This window comes from Nerophis lumbriciformis, linkage group LG03 (genome assembly GCF_033978685.3).
Source record: "Nerophis lumbriciformis linkage group LG03, RoL_Nlum_v2.1, whole genome shotgun sequence".
Taxonomy (NCBI): Eukaryota; Metazoa; Chordata; class Actinopteri; order Syngnathiformes; family Syngnathidae; genus Nerophis; species Nerophis lumbriciformis.
In genome coordinates, this window is record NC_084550.2 from 37896251 (window position 1) to 37912091 (window position 15841).

The 15841-nt window shown below is 42.6% G+C and overlaps 1 protein-coding gene across 1 annotated transcript in view; it reads right to left on the reverse strand.

Annotated features, from left to right (window-relative positions):
- Positions 1–15841, reverse strand: part of nckap1l (NCK associated protein 1 like) — a 110265-nt gene that overhangs the window by 47200 nt on the left and 47224 nt on the right. Inside the window, exons 20-22 of the mRNA XM_061929048.1 lie at positions 13925–14056; positions 6208–6426; positions 2204–2334 (exon numbers count right to left, since the gene is read on the reverse strand). Coding sequence (XP_061785032.1) covers positions 2204–2334; positions 6208–6426; positions 13925–14056 — 482 coding nt within the window. The remainder of the gene's footprint in view (positions 1–2203; positions 2335–6207; positions 6427–13924; positions 14057–15841) is intronic.

Here is a 15841-nt window from a genome sequence, read left to right on the forward strand (position 1 = left end):
ATATATATATATATATATATATATATATATATATATATATATATATATATATATATATAAAAATATATATAAATATATATATGTATATATACATATGTATATATATGTGTATATATGTCTTAATAAGGTTATCCAAAAAATAGTGCTCGATACCGTAGTAGAGCGCAATATATGTATGTGTGGGAAAAAATCACAAGACTATTTCATCTCTACAGGCCTGTTTCATGAGGGGGGGTACCCTCAATCGTCAGGAGATTTCTCCTGACCATCACCCAACCATGCAAATTTTGAGGGTACCCCCCCTCATGAAACAGGCCTGTAGAGATGAAATAGTCTTGTGATTTTTTCCCACACATACATATATGTGTATATATTAGAGATGCGCGGATAGGCAATTTATCTCATCCGCAACCGCGTCAGAAAGTCGTCATCCATCCGCCATCCACCCGATGTAACGTTTGATCTGAACTGCATCCGCCCGCCATCCGCCCGTTGTTATATATCTAATATTAATTAAAAAAAAAAAAAAAAGGGTGAAAACTACGCGAATTGCACCTTGTGCAGACAAGATTTTTCGATGGGACACGGAGGAATTAGCGATGTAAAAGACCACGTTGGGACAAAAAAACACAAGTCTAATGCCGTTGCTAGCGATACAAGTGGAAAACTTTCAACGTTTTTCGTCGCCCAAACAGATTCTTTGGATGTGATAAATGCCGAAGTTTTATTTACGGAGGCAATAATTGAGCATGGACTTCCAATCGCACTGGCTGATCACATGGGACAGTTAATAATGTAATGCAACCTTTAAAAATCATTACGCGGTGATCGCGATCCCAAAAATAAACTTTTCTTGCATGATAATGTCCAGAAAATTTCGCTTTATATTACTATAGAGTCCTTTTAACGAATGAGTTTGATGGTTTATCACAAACCTTAAATGAAATTCCATGGCCACCGTCCTGCTCTCTATATCAACCAGGGTGAGCCCCACCCCTTTCGTGAGCGCACTGAGCGCGGAGTGACCCCTTTTACGCGCCTCCGGCAACAGGGGTGGCAAGCAGGTAAGCTGCGCGGGCGGAGCGCGCGGAGTGACCCATGTTACGAGCCGGGGGTGGCGGGCAGGTAAACTGCTTACCTGCTGCGCGTGACGCCGGCCGCGGCGAAAGCGGACGAGGCGGGGTGTCGGTGCGGTGGGCGCGGTAGTGACCCTGGACGTGCGTCGGGCCCTTCTCGCGGATCGCCTCAGCTACGGCTCCCGGTGGGGCCCTCTCGGGGGAAGGGGCCTCGGTCCCGGACCCCGGCGAGGCGTCCCTTCTCCGCTCCGTAAAAGTGTCCATCTCTTTTCTTTTTTTTTCTTCTGTTGTGGCATATGCAGCAGGTGCCTGCTCGTTTTTCGTATGTGGGTAACAACATTTAACTATGTATATATATTTCCCAATTGGTTTAACTGCCACCCGCTAAAAAAAAAAAAAAAAAAAAAATATCTAATTAATCCGCCCGACCCGACCCGCGAGCCGATAAAATCTTATTTTTTTTAATTTCATCCGCCCGATCCGCGGATAATCCGCGGACTCCGCGGTTGTGTCCGCAAACCGCGCATCTCTAGTATATATATATATACATATATATATATATATATATGTGTATATATATATATATATATATATATATATATATATATATATATATATATATATATATATATATATATATATATATATATATGTGTGTATATATATTGTCTTATGTTATTCATGCCTACTAATAAAACACTTATTTTCTTAATGATAACTGTGCTGATATTTGTTGTAGTTTTCATTACCAAATTTGAACGTGTCCAAATTGCCATGTAAAATCGCTAATGCTGATTTGTAGCATTCTGGCTGAGTCTGCTATCAGTGCTTGTTTCCTGACCAAGTGCTGAAGTTGGTGCAGAGTCTGTAACCGGCTGTGACGTCATGTGCAACAAAGGTAATACAACATGGTAATGTTTGATTTTAAATTAATCGGTTCCCCGGTAGTACGGACACAATTCCGTGGGTTCTTATAAAAGCTGAATGTTTACAAAATGTGACTCTTATTTTTCATAAGTTATCATGAAACAATGACCAAAAGTCCTGATCTTTTTCAACTCAAACAAACAGGATGCAAGTATTGAGAGAGGTAATTGTTATATTTTTGAAGAAATTCTATTAGTAACCTGTCACATCTGAGAACTCCTCCGCACTGAAAGTGGGTTCGTTGTCAGACTTTTGATTGACAAAGCACTGCATGGCTGGAGAGTGCAGGATCAGGGAGTTACTGGCCAGACGTAAGAGACTCTCCAGGTACCTGTGGTGCACAAAAAAACATAGGCATGTGTAACAGGTGTCATCCAACACAGTCCAGTCCTGCAAATGACTGGAATCGAACCTGCAACCACACAACCAGTGGGCTAAAACAACAGGCTCCCAACCCACTGAACTGAGCTGCTCTTAAACCTTCAGATAGTTAAGATGACTTAAAGTCACGTACAGCAACGGAAATGTAGGAATGTTCTATTAGAGCTTTCTGCCAGCTCTGAGCTACGCGGAAGGGTGACAATTTTGTCGTTTCATGTACTGATACATGTTGCTGTTTCTGCTTCATCTACACGAGAAGCAAGTACACATTTTAATTTTTGTTTACCATATTTTCCGGACCATAGGGCGCACTGGATTATAATTATTATTTTTTTTTCATATATAAGGCACACTGGATTATAGGGCGCATTAAAGGAGTCATATTATTATATATTTTTTTCTAAATGTAAAACAGTTCCTGGTGGTCTACATAACATGTAATGGTGGTTCTTTGGTCAAAATGTTGCATAGATGATGTTTTAACTTTTTTACTGATTAAGTAACTGTTTTACCGTATTTTCTGGACTATAAGGCGCACTTAAAATATATTGTTTTTCTCTGAAAACTCGACAGTGCGCCTTATAACCAAGTGTGCCTAATGTACGGCATAATTCTGGTTTTGCTTACCGACCTCGAATACATTTTATTTGCTACATGGTGTAATGATAAGTGTGACCAGTAGATGGCAGTCAAACTTAAGAGATATGTGTAGACTACAATATGATGGCAATATGACTCAAATAAACAACATTAACATTGTATATGTTCCAATGAAAATATAGAACATTCAACACGGCGCTCAAAAATCTATCAAAACGTTTTAGTACGACTTCGGTAAGCTATGAGGCTACTGTGCTTCAACATAGGAGTATTATTATGGTGTGTGTGTATAAGGTAAGACATATTATCTGGTGTTTTGTTTCACAATATTATGCAAAAGCAACTATTCTTACCTTCTGGTACCTGCTGATCTGTATTTGGGATCTGCATAAGTCCAGAAAAAATGTGCGCGCCCGCCTTTGTAGTCCCTTAAACACCGTAGTCGATAAGTTTCTTATTGTTCTCTATCTTCTTGTTATGGGACATTCATCCTCCGCTGTTGCCATTTCTAATATAAAGTAGTGTAAAGTTCTTACTTATATCTGTCAGTAAACTCGCGTTGAAAGCACTAAAACATACCGGTGTAGTGAGTTTACATTATTCACCCAAGGAACTTTAGTTATTAGAGTTCTGGTCGGACGGTTTTCCACGGGACATATTTCCGGTGTTGATGTTGTTTCCGGATGAGGAGACGCTGCTCCGTTATTGATTGAAGTAAAGTCTGAATGTCATTAAAAGAGTTAGCTCCATCTTTTGACACTTCTTCCACCCCCGTCCTTGCACGCTACACCGCTACAACAAAGATGACGGGGAGAAGACGATGCCGAAGATGAGCCACGTCAATAAGACACGCCCACAAAACGGCGCATCCGGAAGCGACTGTCAGAAAGCGGCTTGAAGATGATCTGTAAAACATCATCTATGCAACATTTTGACCAAAGAACCACCATTACATGTTATGTAGAACAGTGTTTTTCAACCTTTTTTTGAGCCAAGGCACATTTTTTTCATTGAAAAAAATCCGGAGGCACACAACCAGCACAAATCATTAAAATAATGAAACTCAGTAGACAATATAAAGTCGTTGTCGCAATTGTTGGATATGAATTTAAACCATAACCAGCCATGCATCAATATAGATCTTGTCTCAAAGTAAATGATAAATGATAAATGGGTTGTACTTGTATAGCGCTTTTCTACCTTCAAGGTACTCAAAGCGCTTTGACACTACTTCCACATTTACCCATTCACACACACATTCACACACTGATGGAGGGAGCTGCCATGCAAGGCGCTAACCAGCACCCATCAGGAGCAAGGGTGAAGTGTCTTGCTCAGGACACAACGGACATGACGAGGTTGGTACTAGGTGGGGATTGAACCAGGGACCCTCGGGTCACGCACGGCCACTCTTCCACTGCGCCACGCCGTCCCTGTAGGTGTACTGTCACGACCTGTCACATCACGCCGTGACTTATTTTGAGTTTTTCCGTGTTTTCCCTTGTGTAGTGTTTTAGTTCTTGTCTTGCGCTCCTATTTTGGTGGATTTTCCTGTTGCAGTTTCATGTCTTCCTCTGATCGCTATTCCCCGTACTTGCTTTGTTTTAGCAATCAAGAATATTTTAAAAGTTGTTGCTATCTTTATTTGTGTGGCCATTGTTGTCATGTCATGTACGGATGTACTTTGTGGGTGCCGTCTCTGCTCCACACGCTGTAAGTTTTTGCTGTCGTCCAGCATTCTATTTTTGTTTACTTTGTAGCCAGTTCAGTTTTAGTTTTGTTCTACATAGCCATCCCTAAGCTGTAATGTCTTTTCTTAGGGGCACTCACCTTTTGTTTATTTTTTGGTTTAAGCATTAGATACCTTTTTACCTGCACACTGCCTCCCGCTGTCGCCTGCATATTGTGATCACGACAAACCATCGTCGTCTCACATGACGTGTTTCCAAAATCTACAAAGCAATTAGCTACTGGCTTCCACCTACTGATATGGTATGGTATAACAAGGTTACTCTGCCGAGCTCTAAACAGCACCGACATGTAACAACGGCACATTATTTCATACTTGCCAACCTTGAGACCTCCGATTTCAGTAGTGTGCGTGAGAGATATATTGACAGCCAGAATTCACCAAGTCAAGTATTTCATATATATATATATATATATATATATATATATATATATATATATATATATATATATTTATATATATATATATATATATATATATATATATATATATATACACATATATATATATATCCTGAAAATATGCAAACAAAACTGTGTTTAGATCATTGATACTTCAAACGTGCATAAATAAATATTAAGGAATATAACATAACTTGGCTTCTGAGAGCTTCAAAATGTAATGAATAAAATGCTAAAGTTGTTGATAAACAAGCAATTATTTTAATAATTAAATATGGTCATTTTAAATTAATTATTATGATCATTTAAAATTAATTATTTCAGATATGTTTATTTTAATGTATAATTCTATGGCTGGATGTAATAAGGAGTCAGAAAAAATACAAATAAAAATACAATTAATTTTTAGCAAAATATAGTAAAAATGTATTTAGTTTTTTTTTTTTTTTTATTAATAAATGTATTTATTTTTAGGTAAGATAAACATAATAATACAATGTATCTCTAGTCTGGATGATTTAGTTCTTGTCACCCTGTTGTCCTCCCGTCAATAGGGAGATTTACGGGAGAATATTTGTCCCGGGAGGTTTTCGGGAGAGGCGCTGAATTTCGGGAGTCTCCCGGAAAATTCGGGAGGGTTGGCAAGTATGCATTATTTGCAGACTATAATTACTGGTTTGCAAAAAATATTATTAACCCAAATAGGTGAAACTGAATAATCTCCCACGGCACCGTGGCACAATGATTGAAAAACACTGATATAGACCACAAGGGAGTGTTTTACATTTCGAAAAAAAAAATAATAATATGACTCCTTTATTGCGCCTTATAATGCGTCTTATATATGAAAAAAGATAAAAAATAGACCATTCATCGGTAGTGCGCCTTATAATCCGGTGCGCCTTATAATCCGGAAAATACGGTACATTGTTTAATTAGTCATGAAAGCCGCACAATCAAGTCCTTACTTATTTAATGTGCAGCATTTGGTCACGTACCAAACAAAAAAAAAAGCATCTTATTTGAAACTTTGCCTCGTCCCTGCAGTGATTGAAGTATATAGCCGCCATACCAGCTTGTGTAAACGTGTGTGAGGGTCTGCGCCCCTCTGGAGTCCAGGGGCTGCGTTTGCTGCAGCAGGACACTCCTCACCAGCCGGGACACGTCCACATTGACGTAGCTGGGGAGGCTGTGCAGGCTGGCTGTGTAAGCTCTTATCCTTGCCAGGAGCTCTGAGGGCCGAGCGATCTCCTGGGTGGTCTGGTTGTAATTGGCCATTCTCACGATGATCCTGGTGGGAGACAATAAGTCGGAATACGCCACAAATAAGCTACGATGGTATTTCAACACTGAGGTGCAAAAAACTGCAAAGTGTTACTGTGGAATTATATTTTTTAGGGTGACCTGGGGGGGGGGGAGACAATCATCTACGTACACAGCAACATCAGGTTGCCAAGCACTAATGTAAATAGCAGTTAATGCTGAAGGGAAGCAGAGCAAAAGGAGCGACGTGAATGATCGCTTTTTTAAGTGGGTGCAGCACGAAGAAGTTGGAGGTTAAAGAGGACGCTAAGAATATTAGAGGTAGTTAAAGAGCACAGTAATCATACTTGACAACCTTGAGACCTCCGATTTTGGGAGGTGGGGGGTGGAGGGTGGGGGGCGTGGTCGGGGGTGGGGCGGGGCGGGGTTGGGGGCGTGGTTAAGAGGGGAGGAGTATATTGACAGCTAGAATTCACCAAGTCAAGTATTTAATATATATATATATATATATATATATATATATATATATATATATATATATATATATATATATATATATACATCCTGAAAATATGCAAACCAAACTGTGTTTAGATAATTGATACTTCAAACTTGCATAAATAAATATTAAGGAATATAACATAACTTGGCTTCTTAGAGCTTCAAAATGTAATGAATGAAATGCTAAAGTTGTTGATAAACAAGCAATTATTTTAATAATTAAATATGGTCATTTTAAATGAATTATCATGATAATTTAAAATTAATTATTTCAAATATGTTTATTTTAATGTATAATTCTATGGCTGGATGTAATAAGGAGTCAGAAAAAATAAAAATAAAAATACAATTAATTTTGATGTTTTTAGCAAAATATAGTAAAAATGTATTTAGTTATTTAAAAAAAAATTAATAAATATATTTATTTTAAGTTAAGATAAACATAATAATACAATTTGTCTCTAGTCTGGATGATTTAGTTCTTGTCACCCTGTTGTCCTCCCGTCGTGAAAAAAGGCTGTCCTCACTCAGGTCCTCATGGAGCTGGAGGGGGCGTGGCCTCCAGCTCCGGCTGAAAATCGGGAGATTTTCGGGAGAATATTTGTCCCGGGAGGTTTTCGGGAGAGGCGCTGAATTTCGGGAGTCTCCCGGAAAATTCGGGAGGGTTGGCAAGTATGACAGTAATGAAGGGGCCAGTTTACGAGAGACAAGACACAAGTGAAGCCTTGAATGGTGTGCGTGGATGCTGTCACTTACCAGGTTGTTGTAAAAAACCCAAAACCAGTGAAGTTGGCACGTTGTGTAAATGGTAAATAAAAAAAGAATACAATGATTTGCAAATCCTTTTCAACTTATATTCAATTGAATACTCTGCAGAGACAAGGTATTTAATGTTAGAACTGGAAAATGTTGTTATTATTTGCGAATATTAGCCCATTTGGAATTTGATGCCTGCAACGTGTTTCCAAAAAGCTGGCACGAGTGGCAAAAAAGACTGAGAAAGTTGAGGAATGCTCATCAAACACTTATTTGGAACATCCCACAGGTGTACAGGCAAATTGGGAACAGGTGAGTGCCATGATTGGGTATAAAAGTAGATTCCATGAAATGCTCAGTCATTCACAAAAAAGGATGGGGCGAGGGTCACCACTTTGTCAACAAATGCGTGAGCAAATTGTTGAACAGTTTAAGAAAACCTTTCTCAATGAGCTATTGCAAGGAATTCAGGGATTTCACCATCTACGGTCCGTAATATCATCAAAAGGTTCAGAGAATCTGGAGAAATCACTGCACATAAGCAGCTAAGCCCGTGACCTTCTATCCCTCAGGCTGTACTGCATCAACAAGCGACATCAGTGTGTAAAGGATATCACCACATGGGCTCAGGAACACTTCAGAAACCCACTGTCAGTAACTACAGTTGGTCGCTACATCTGTAAGTGCAAGTTAAAACTCTCCTATGCAAGGCGAAAACCTTTTATTAACAACACCCAGAAACACCGCCGGCTTTGCTGGGCCTGAGCTCATCTAAGATGGACTGATACTAAGTGGAAAAGTGTTCTGTGGTCTGACGAGTCCACATTTCAAACTGTTTTTGGAAACTGTGGACATCGTGTCCTCCGGACCAAAGAGGAAAATAACCATCCGGATTGTTATAGGCGCAAAGTTGAAAAGCCAGCATCTGTGATGGTATGGGGGTGTATTAGTATCCAAGGCATTGGTAACTTACACATCTGTGAAGGCACCATTAATGCTGAAAGCTCCATACAGGTTTTGGAGCAACATATGTTGCCATCCAAGCAACGTTATCATGGACGCCCCTGCTTATGTTAACAAGACAATGCCAAGCCACGTATTACAATAGCGTGGCTTTATAATGAAATAGTGCGGGTACTTGACTGGCCTACATGTAGTCCAGACCTGTCTCCCATTTAAAATATGTGGCGCATTATGAAGCCTAAAATACCGCAACGAAGAATGTTGAACAACTTAAGCTGTACATCAAGCAACCTTCAAAAATGTGTCTCCTCAGTTCCCAAATGTTTATTGAGTGTTGTTTAAAGGAAAGGCCCTGTAACACATTGTTAAAAATGTACCTGTGACAACTTTTTTGCAATGTGTTGCTGCTATTAAATTCTAAGTTAATGATTATTTGCAAAAAAAAAACCCGGAAGTTTCTCAGTTCGAACGTTAAGTATCTTGTCTTTGCAGTCTATTCAATTGAACATAAGTTGAAAAGGATTTGCAAATCATTGTATTCTGTTTTTATTTACCATTTACACGTGCCAACTTCACTGGTTTTGAGGTTTGTACACAACAAAAACTATGTTTAGCGCATAGACGGTGTGCTCTGCGGGGGAGGCACCTGGAATGATCCAACCGCAAGAGAATGCATAATGAAATACATTTTCCATACAGGAGGTACATGATAATATTACATTTCCTAAATTAAAAAATTAACGACATTAAAAAAAAAATCAATTGAATTTGTTCTACTAAAATATGGTTCAATTTGATTTTACTTGAATTGGTACTCGGTAGTAACATCAAACATGTGTCAGCAAAATATCTAAATTTGATAGCTATCCCTAGTTTTATATAGTTTTTACTAATTAAGAATATTACCACAGTAGTAGTAGTAATATAATGTAGTAGAACTGGTAGTCTGTCAGTTTATGACATAAACTATATTATTTTATATAATACCTAAATTATTTTTAAAATATATGTTACATATACATATTTCTGTTATCATTTTTAAACAAATTATATTATTGTTTTCACTATTATCGGTAGTAGTTGTAATCATTTTTAATATTTATGCATTACTTCTGCTCCATTTTGTATTATGAGATTACAAGTTATTTTACATAATTACTTTTTGATTGCATCATACTATTCTACTATTTTTTGTATTAATACAGTATTTTTGTTTATCCATCCTCTTTCTATACAGCTTATCCTCATCATCAGGGTCACAGGTAAGCTGGAGCCTATCCCAGCTGGCTTTGGACGAGAGGCAGCGTACACCCAAGACTGGTCACCAACCGGGGCGGTAATTAAATCCATCCATCCATCCATCCATCTTCTTCCGCTTATCCGAGGTCGGGTCGCGGGGGCAGCAGCTTAAGCAGGGAAGCCCAGACTTCCCTCTCCCCAGCCACTTCGTCCAGCTCCTCCCGGGGGATCCCGAGGCGTTCCCAGGCCAGCCGGGAGAGATAGTCTTCCCAGCGTGTCCTGGGTCTTCCCCGTGGCCTCCTACCGGTCGGACGTGCCCGAAACACCTTCCTAGGGAGACGTTCGGGTGGCATCCTGACCAGATGCCCGAACCACCTCATCTGGCTCCTCTCGATGTGGAGGAGCAGCGGCTTTACTTTGAGCTCCCCCCGAATGACAGAGCTTCTCACCCTATCTCTAAGGGAGAGCCCCGCCACCCGGCGGAGGAAACTCATTTCGGCCGCTTGTACCCGTGATCTTGTCCTTTCGGTCATGACCCAAAGCTCATGACCATAGGTGAGGATGGGAACGTAGATCGACCGGTAAATCGAGAGCTTTGCCTTCCGGCTCAGCTCCTTCTTCACCACAACGGATCGATACAGCGTCCGCATTACTGAAGATGCCGCACTGATCCGCCTGTCGATCTCACGATCCACTCTTCCCCCACTCGTGAACAAGACTCCGAGGTACTTGAACTCCTCCACTTGGGGCAAGATCTCCTCCCCAACCCGGAGATGGCACTTCACCCTTTTCCGGGAGAGAACCATGGACTCGGACTTGGAGGTGCTGATTCCCATCCCAGTCGCTTCACACTCGGCTGCGAACCGATCCAGCGAGAGCTGAAGATCTTGGCCAGAGGAAGCCATCAGGACCACATCATCTGCAAATAGCAGAGACCTAATCCTGCAGCCACCAAACCAGATCCCCTCAACGCCCTGACTGCGTCTAGAAATTCTGTCCATAAAGGTTATGAACAGAATCGGTGACAAAGGGCAGCCTTGGCGGAGTCCAACCCTCACTGGAAACGTGTCCGACTTACTGCCGGCAACGCGGACCAAGCTCTGGCACTGATTATACAGGGAGCGAACTGCCACAATAAGACAGTCCGTTACCCCATACTCTCTGAGCACTCCCCACAGGACTTCCCGGGGTACACGGTCGAATGCCTTCTCCAAGTCCACAAAGCACATGTGGACTGGTTGGGCAAACTCCCATGCACCCTCAAGGACCCTGCCGAGAGTATAGAGCTGGTCCACAGTTCCACGACCAGGACGAAAACCACACTGTTCCTCCTGAATCCGAGGTTCGACTATCCGGCGTAGCCTCCTCTCCAGTACACCTGAATAGACCTTACCGGGAAGGCTGAGGAGTGTGATCCCACGATAGTTGGAACACACCCTCCGGTTCCCCTTCTTAAAGAGAGGAACCACCACCCCGGTCTGCCAATCCAGAGGTACCGCCCCCGATGTCCACGCGATGTTGCAGAGTCTTGTCAACCAAGACAGCCCCACAACATCCAGAGCCTGAAGGAACTCCGGGCGGATCTCATCCACCCCCGGGGCCTTGCCACCGAGGGGCTTTTTAACAACCTCGGCAACCTCAGCCCCAGAAATAGGAGAGCCCACCACAGATTCCCCAGGCCCTGCTTCCTCATAGGAAGACGTGCTGGTAGGATTGAGGAGGTCTTCGAAGTATTCCCTCCACCGATCCACAACATCCGCAGTCGAGGTTAGCAGAGCACCATCCCCACCATACACGGTGTTGACACTGCACTGCTTCCCCTTCCTGAGGCGGCGGCTGGTGGTCCAGAATTGCTTCGAAGCCGTCCGGAAGTCTTTTTCCATGGCCTCCCCGAACTCCTCCCATGTCCGAGTTTTTGCCTCCGCGGCCGCTGAAGCCGCACACCGCTTGGCCTGTCGGTACCTGTCTGCTGCCTCAGGAGTCCCATGAGCCAAAAGAACCCGATAGGACTCCTTCTTCAGCCTGACGGCATCCCTCACCGCCGGCGTCCACCGACGGGTTATAGGATTACCGCCACGACAGGCACCAACTACCTTGCGGCCACAGCTCCAATCGGCCGCCTCGACAACAGAGGTACGGAACATCGTCCACTCGGACTCAATGTCCAGCGCCTCCCTCGTGACATGTTCAAAGTTCTTCCGGAGGTGGGAATTGAAACTCTCTCTGACAGGAGACTCTGCCAGGCGTTCCCAGCAAACCCTCACAATGCGTTTGGGCCTGCCAGGTCTGTCCGGCATCCTCCCCCACCATCGCAGACAACTCACCACCAGGTGGTGATCGGTAGAAAGCTCCGCCCCTCTCTTCACCCGAGTGTCCAAAACATGAGATTGCAAATCTGATGACACAACTACAAAGTCGATCATGGAACTGCGGCCTAGGGTGTCCTGGTGCCAAGTGCACATATGGACACCCTTATGTTTGAACATGGTGTTTCTTATCGACAATCTGTGACGAGCACAAAAGTCCAATAACAGAACACCACTCGGGTTCAGATCCGGGCGGCCATTCTTCCCAATCACACCTCTCCAGGTTTCACTGTCGCTGCCAACATGAGCGTTGAAGTCCCCCAGTAGAACGAGGGAATCACCCGGGGGAGCACTCTCCAGTACTCCCTCGAGTGAATCCAAAAAGGGTGGGTACTCTGAGCTGCCGTTTGGCGCGTAAACGCAAACAACAGTCAGGACCCGTCCCCCCACCCGAAGGCGGAGGGAAGCTACCCTCTCGTCCACCGGGTTGAACTCCAACGTGCAGGTTTTGAGCCGAGGGGCAACAAGAATTGCCACCCCAGCCCGTCGCCTCTCACTGCCGGCAACGCCAGAGTGGAAGAGAGTCCAGCCCCTCTCAAGAGAAGTGGTTCCAGAGCCCTTGCTGTGCGTCGAAGTGAGTCCGACTATATCTAGCCGGAACTTCTCCACCTCACGCACTAGCTCAGGCTCCTTCCCCCCCAGCGAAGTGATGTTCCACGTCCCAAGAGCCAGCTTATGTAGCCGAGGATCGGACCGCCAAGCGCCCTGCCCTCGGCTTCCGCCCAGCTCACACTGCACCCGACCTCTATGGCCCCTGCTATGGGTGGTGAGCCCATTGGAGGGGGGACCCACGTTGCCTCTTCGGGCTGTGCCCGGCCGGGCCCCATGGGGACAGGCCCGGCCACCAGGCGCTCGCCATCGTGCCCCACCTGGCTCCAGAGGGGGGCCCCGGTGACCCGCGTCCGGGCGAGGGAAATCTGGGTCCTTTGTGTTTGTTCTTCATCGAGGTCTTCGAGCTGCTCTTTGTCTGATCCTTCACCTAGGACCAGTTTGCCTTGGGAGACCCTACCAGGGGGCATAGAAACCCCCGGACAACATAGCTCCTAGGATCATTGGGACACGCAAACTCCTCTACCACGGTAAGGTGGCAGCTCAGAGAGGAGGGTATTTAAAGGTATTTAAATCCTTAAAATAATTATAATAATATTTATTTTATATTATCTTTCATCATCAATATAGGGTACTTACATTATATATTTTTTGATTACTTTTTCTATTACTATATTACACTACTACTCCATCCATTTTCTACCGCTTATTCCCATTGGGGTCGCGGGGGGCGCTGGAGCCTATCTCAGCTACAATCGGGCGGAAGGCGGGGTACACCCTGGACAAGTCGCCACCTCATCGCAGGGCCAACACAGATAGACAGACAACATTCACACTCACATTCACACACTAGGGCCAATTTTAGTGTTGCCAATCAACTTATCCCCAGGTGCATGTCTTTATATTACACTTCTACTCAGTAGAATAAATCACTTTCAAGCAGCTGACACGGGGTCAGTTTTGAAATAAATGCACTGTTCACATGCACTGTGATAGGCTCCAGCCCCCCTTCCAACTCTGAAACAGACACTGCAAGCCCCATAAACTATGTTTACATAATTCTACACCCATGGACCCATCTAGTAAACCTTCAGGGGCTTATTGCAGAGACCACGTTCAACATCCGCTCGCTTTTCCATGCACTCAACATACTCAGAAAGGCGTGTCTCCATGTGAGTAAGCAGGAACTCTGTGGGAAGGATAGTGTGCACAAAGACCACGATGTCAGTGCACAGGCTGTAGGTGGAGCACACCTCAGTCAGCATCAGATGCATCTTGTCCACACTGCACAAAGAAAGAGCGGATGCAGGAAATTAGTCGACTGCATATGGAACTAAACACGTTAAGAGAAATACAGAGGTAATAAAAAATGATTAGGTATGCAAACAACCCGGTTTAATAAACTTAAGCCTTTTATAGACGTTTCAAAATGCCCCAAAAAGTTGATTAATTAACAGTGGTGTCCCCATCTGATATTATCAGATATCTGCCTACTACACGTATCTCTTATGTGTGGCTGCCATCTCCTGGCCACACTTATCATTACACCATGTGCCAAGTAAAATGGCTTCGAAGGTCTCTAAACGCAACCAAAAGTATTACGTACATTAGACGCACCGGGTTATAAGGCGCACTGTCGATTTTGGAGAAAATAAAAGGATTTTAAGTGCGCTTTATAGTGTGAAAAATACAGTATGCCGCCGTCACGTAGCTCAGGTCCAGCATTTGTGGTGTCACAATTGTTTTGTCTCGATAAATGGACAATTCCAACAGAAAACACTCCAAAATGTACCTGAACGATTGAAATCGGGGGTTAAATCACCAAATGATTACCGAGCGTGGCCGCCCCTGCTGCTCACTGCTCCCCTACCCTCCCAGGGCGTGAACATGGGGATGGGTCAAATGCAGAGGATCATTTCACCACACCTAGTGTGTGACAATCCTTGAGGCTTTAACTTTACCTTTAACTAAAGGTTTGATAGCTCGCTTGTGCTAAACTTGTGCGCCAAAGACTGTGTCCCTTTAGTTAGCAGAATGAAGAGCACCATCTATGAGGGGCCGTTAGGGACATTATTCAGAATTACCTCTTACGTACATTACTGAAATGCTCTCGCATAAACAACTGAAAAATTATTCTCTCACACACACTACTGAAATCCTCTCACACACACAACTAAAATCCTCTCATACACTTTACTCAAATGTTTTTTTCTCACACACTACTGAAATCCTCTCACACACACTACAACAATCCTCTCGTACACTTTACTCAAATGTTTTTCTCTCACACGCACTCCTGAAAAGCTCTCACACACAATACTGATTTGTTTTTCTCTCATACACATTACTGAAAACCTCTCATACACACAACTTAATTTGTTTTCTCTCATTTACACCACTGAAAACATCTCACACACACTACTGAAATTTTCTCACACACACTACTAAAATCTTCTCATACACTTTACTCAAATGTTTTTTCTCTCACACACACTGCTGATTTTTTTAATCTCATACACACTACTGAAAACCTCTCTTTCACACAACTTAATTTTTCTCTCTCATCCACACTACTGAAAACATCTCACACACACTACTGAAATTCTCTCACACACACTACTGATATTTTTTTTTTCTCACCCACACTACTGAAAACCTCTGACATACACGATGAAATTATTTTCAATAGTGTATGTGAAAGGATTTCAGTATTTTGTTTAAACCAAAGCAATCATTGAACTAGATTAACCACATGATTAAGTAATTGTCTGTTTAAATACAAATTATAAATATTCAACTTAATTAAATATCTAAATAAGTATTCAAATGATTAAATAACTAAGTATAATTTTACATTAAATAAATAAATTACACATTTATGTAATTAATTCCAAACATACTTAGTTAATGAGACAATAAAGTAATTAATAAATAATTATTTTAAAGATGTATTATTTAATTGTGCCCCATTTGACACACTATACGTGAGAAACCTTTCTAAAGAAAGCTAATATAATTTATTATTTACGTACCGCTGGTCTTCGGTTTAAGACATTCTGCATTACGACG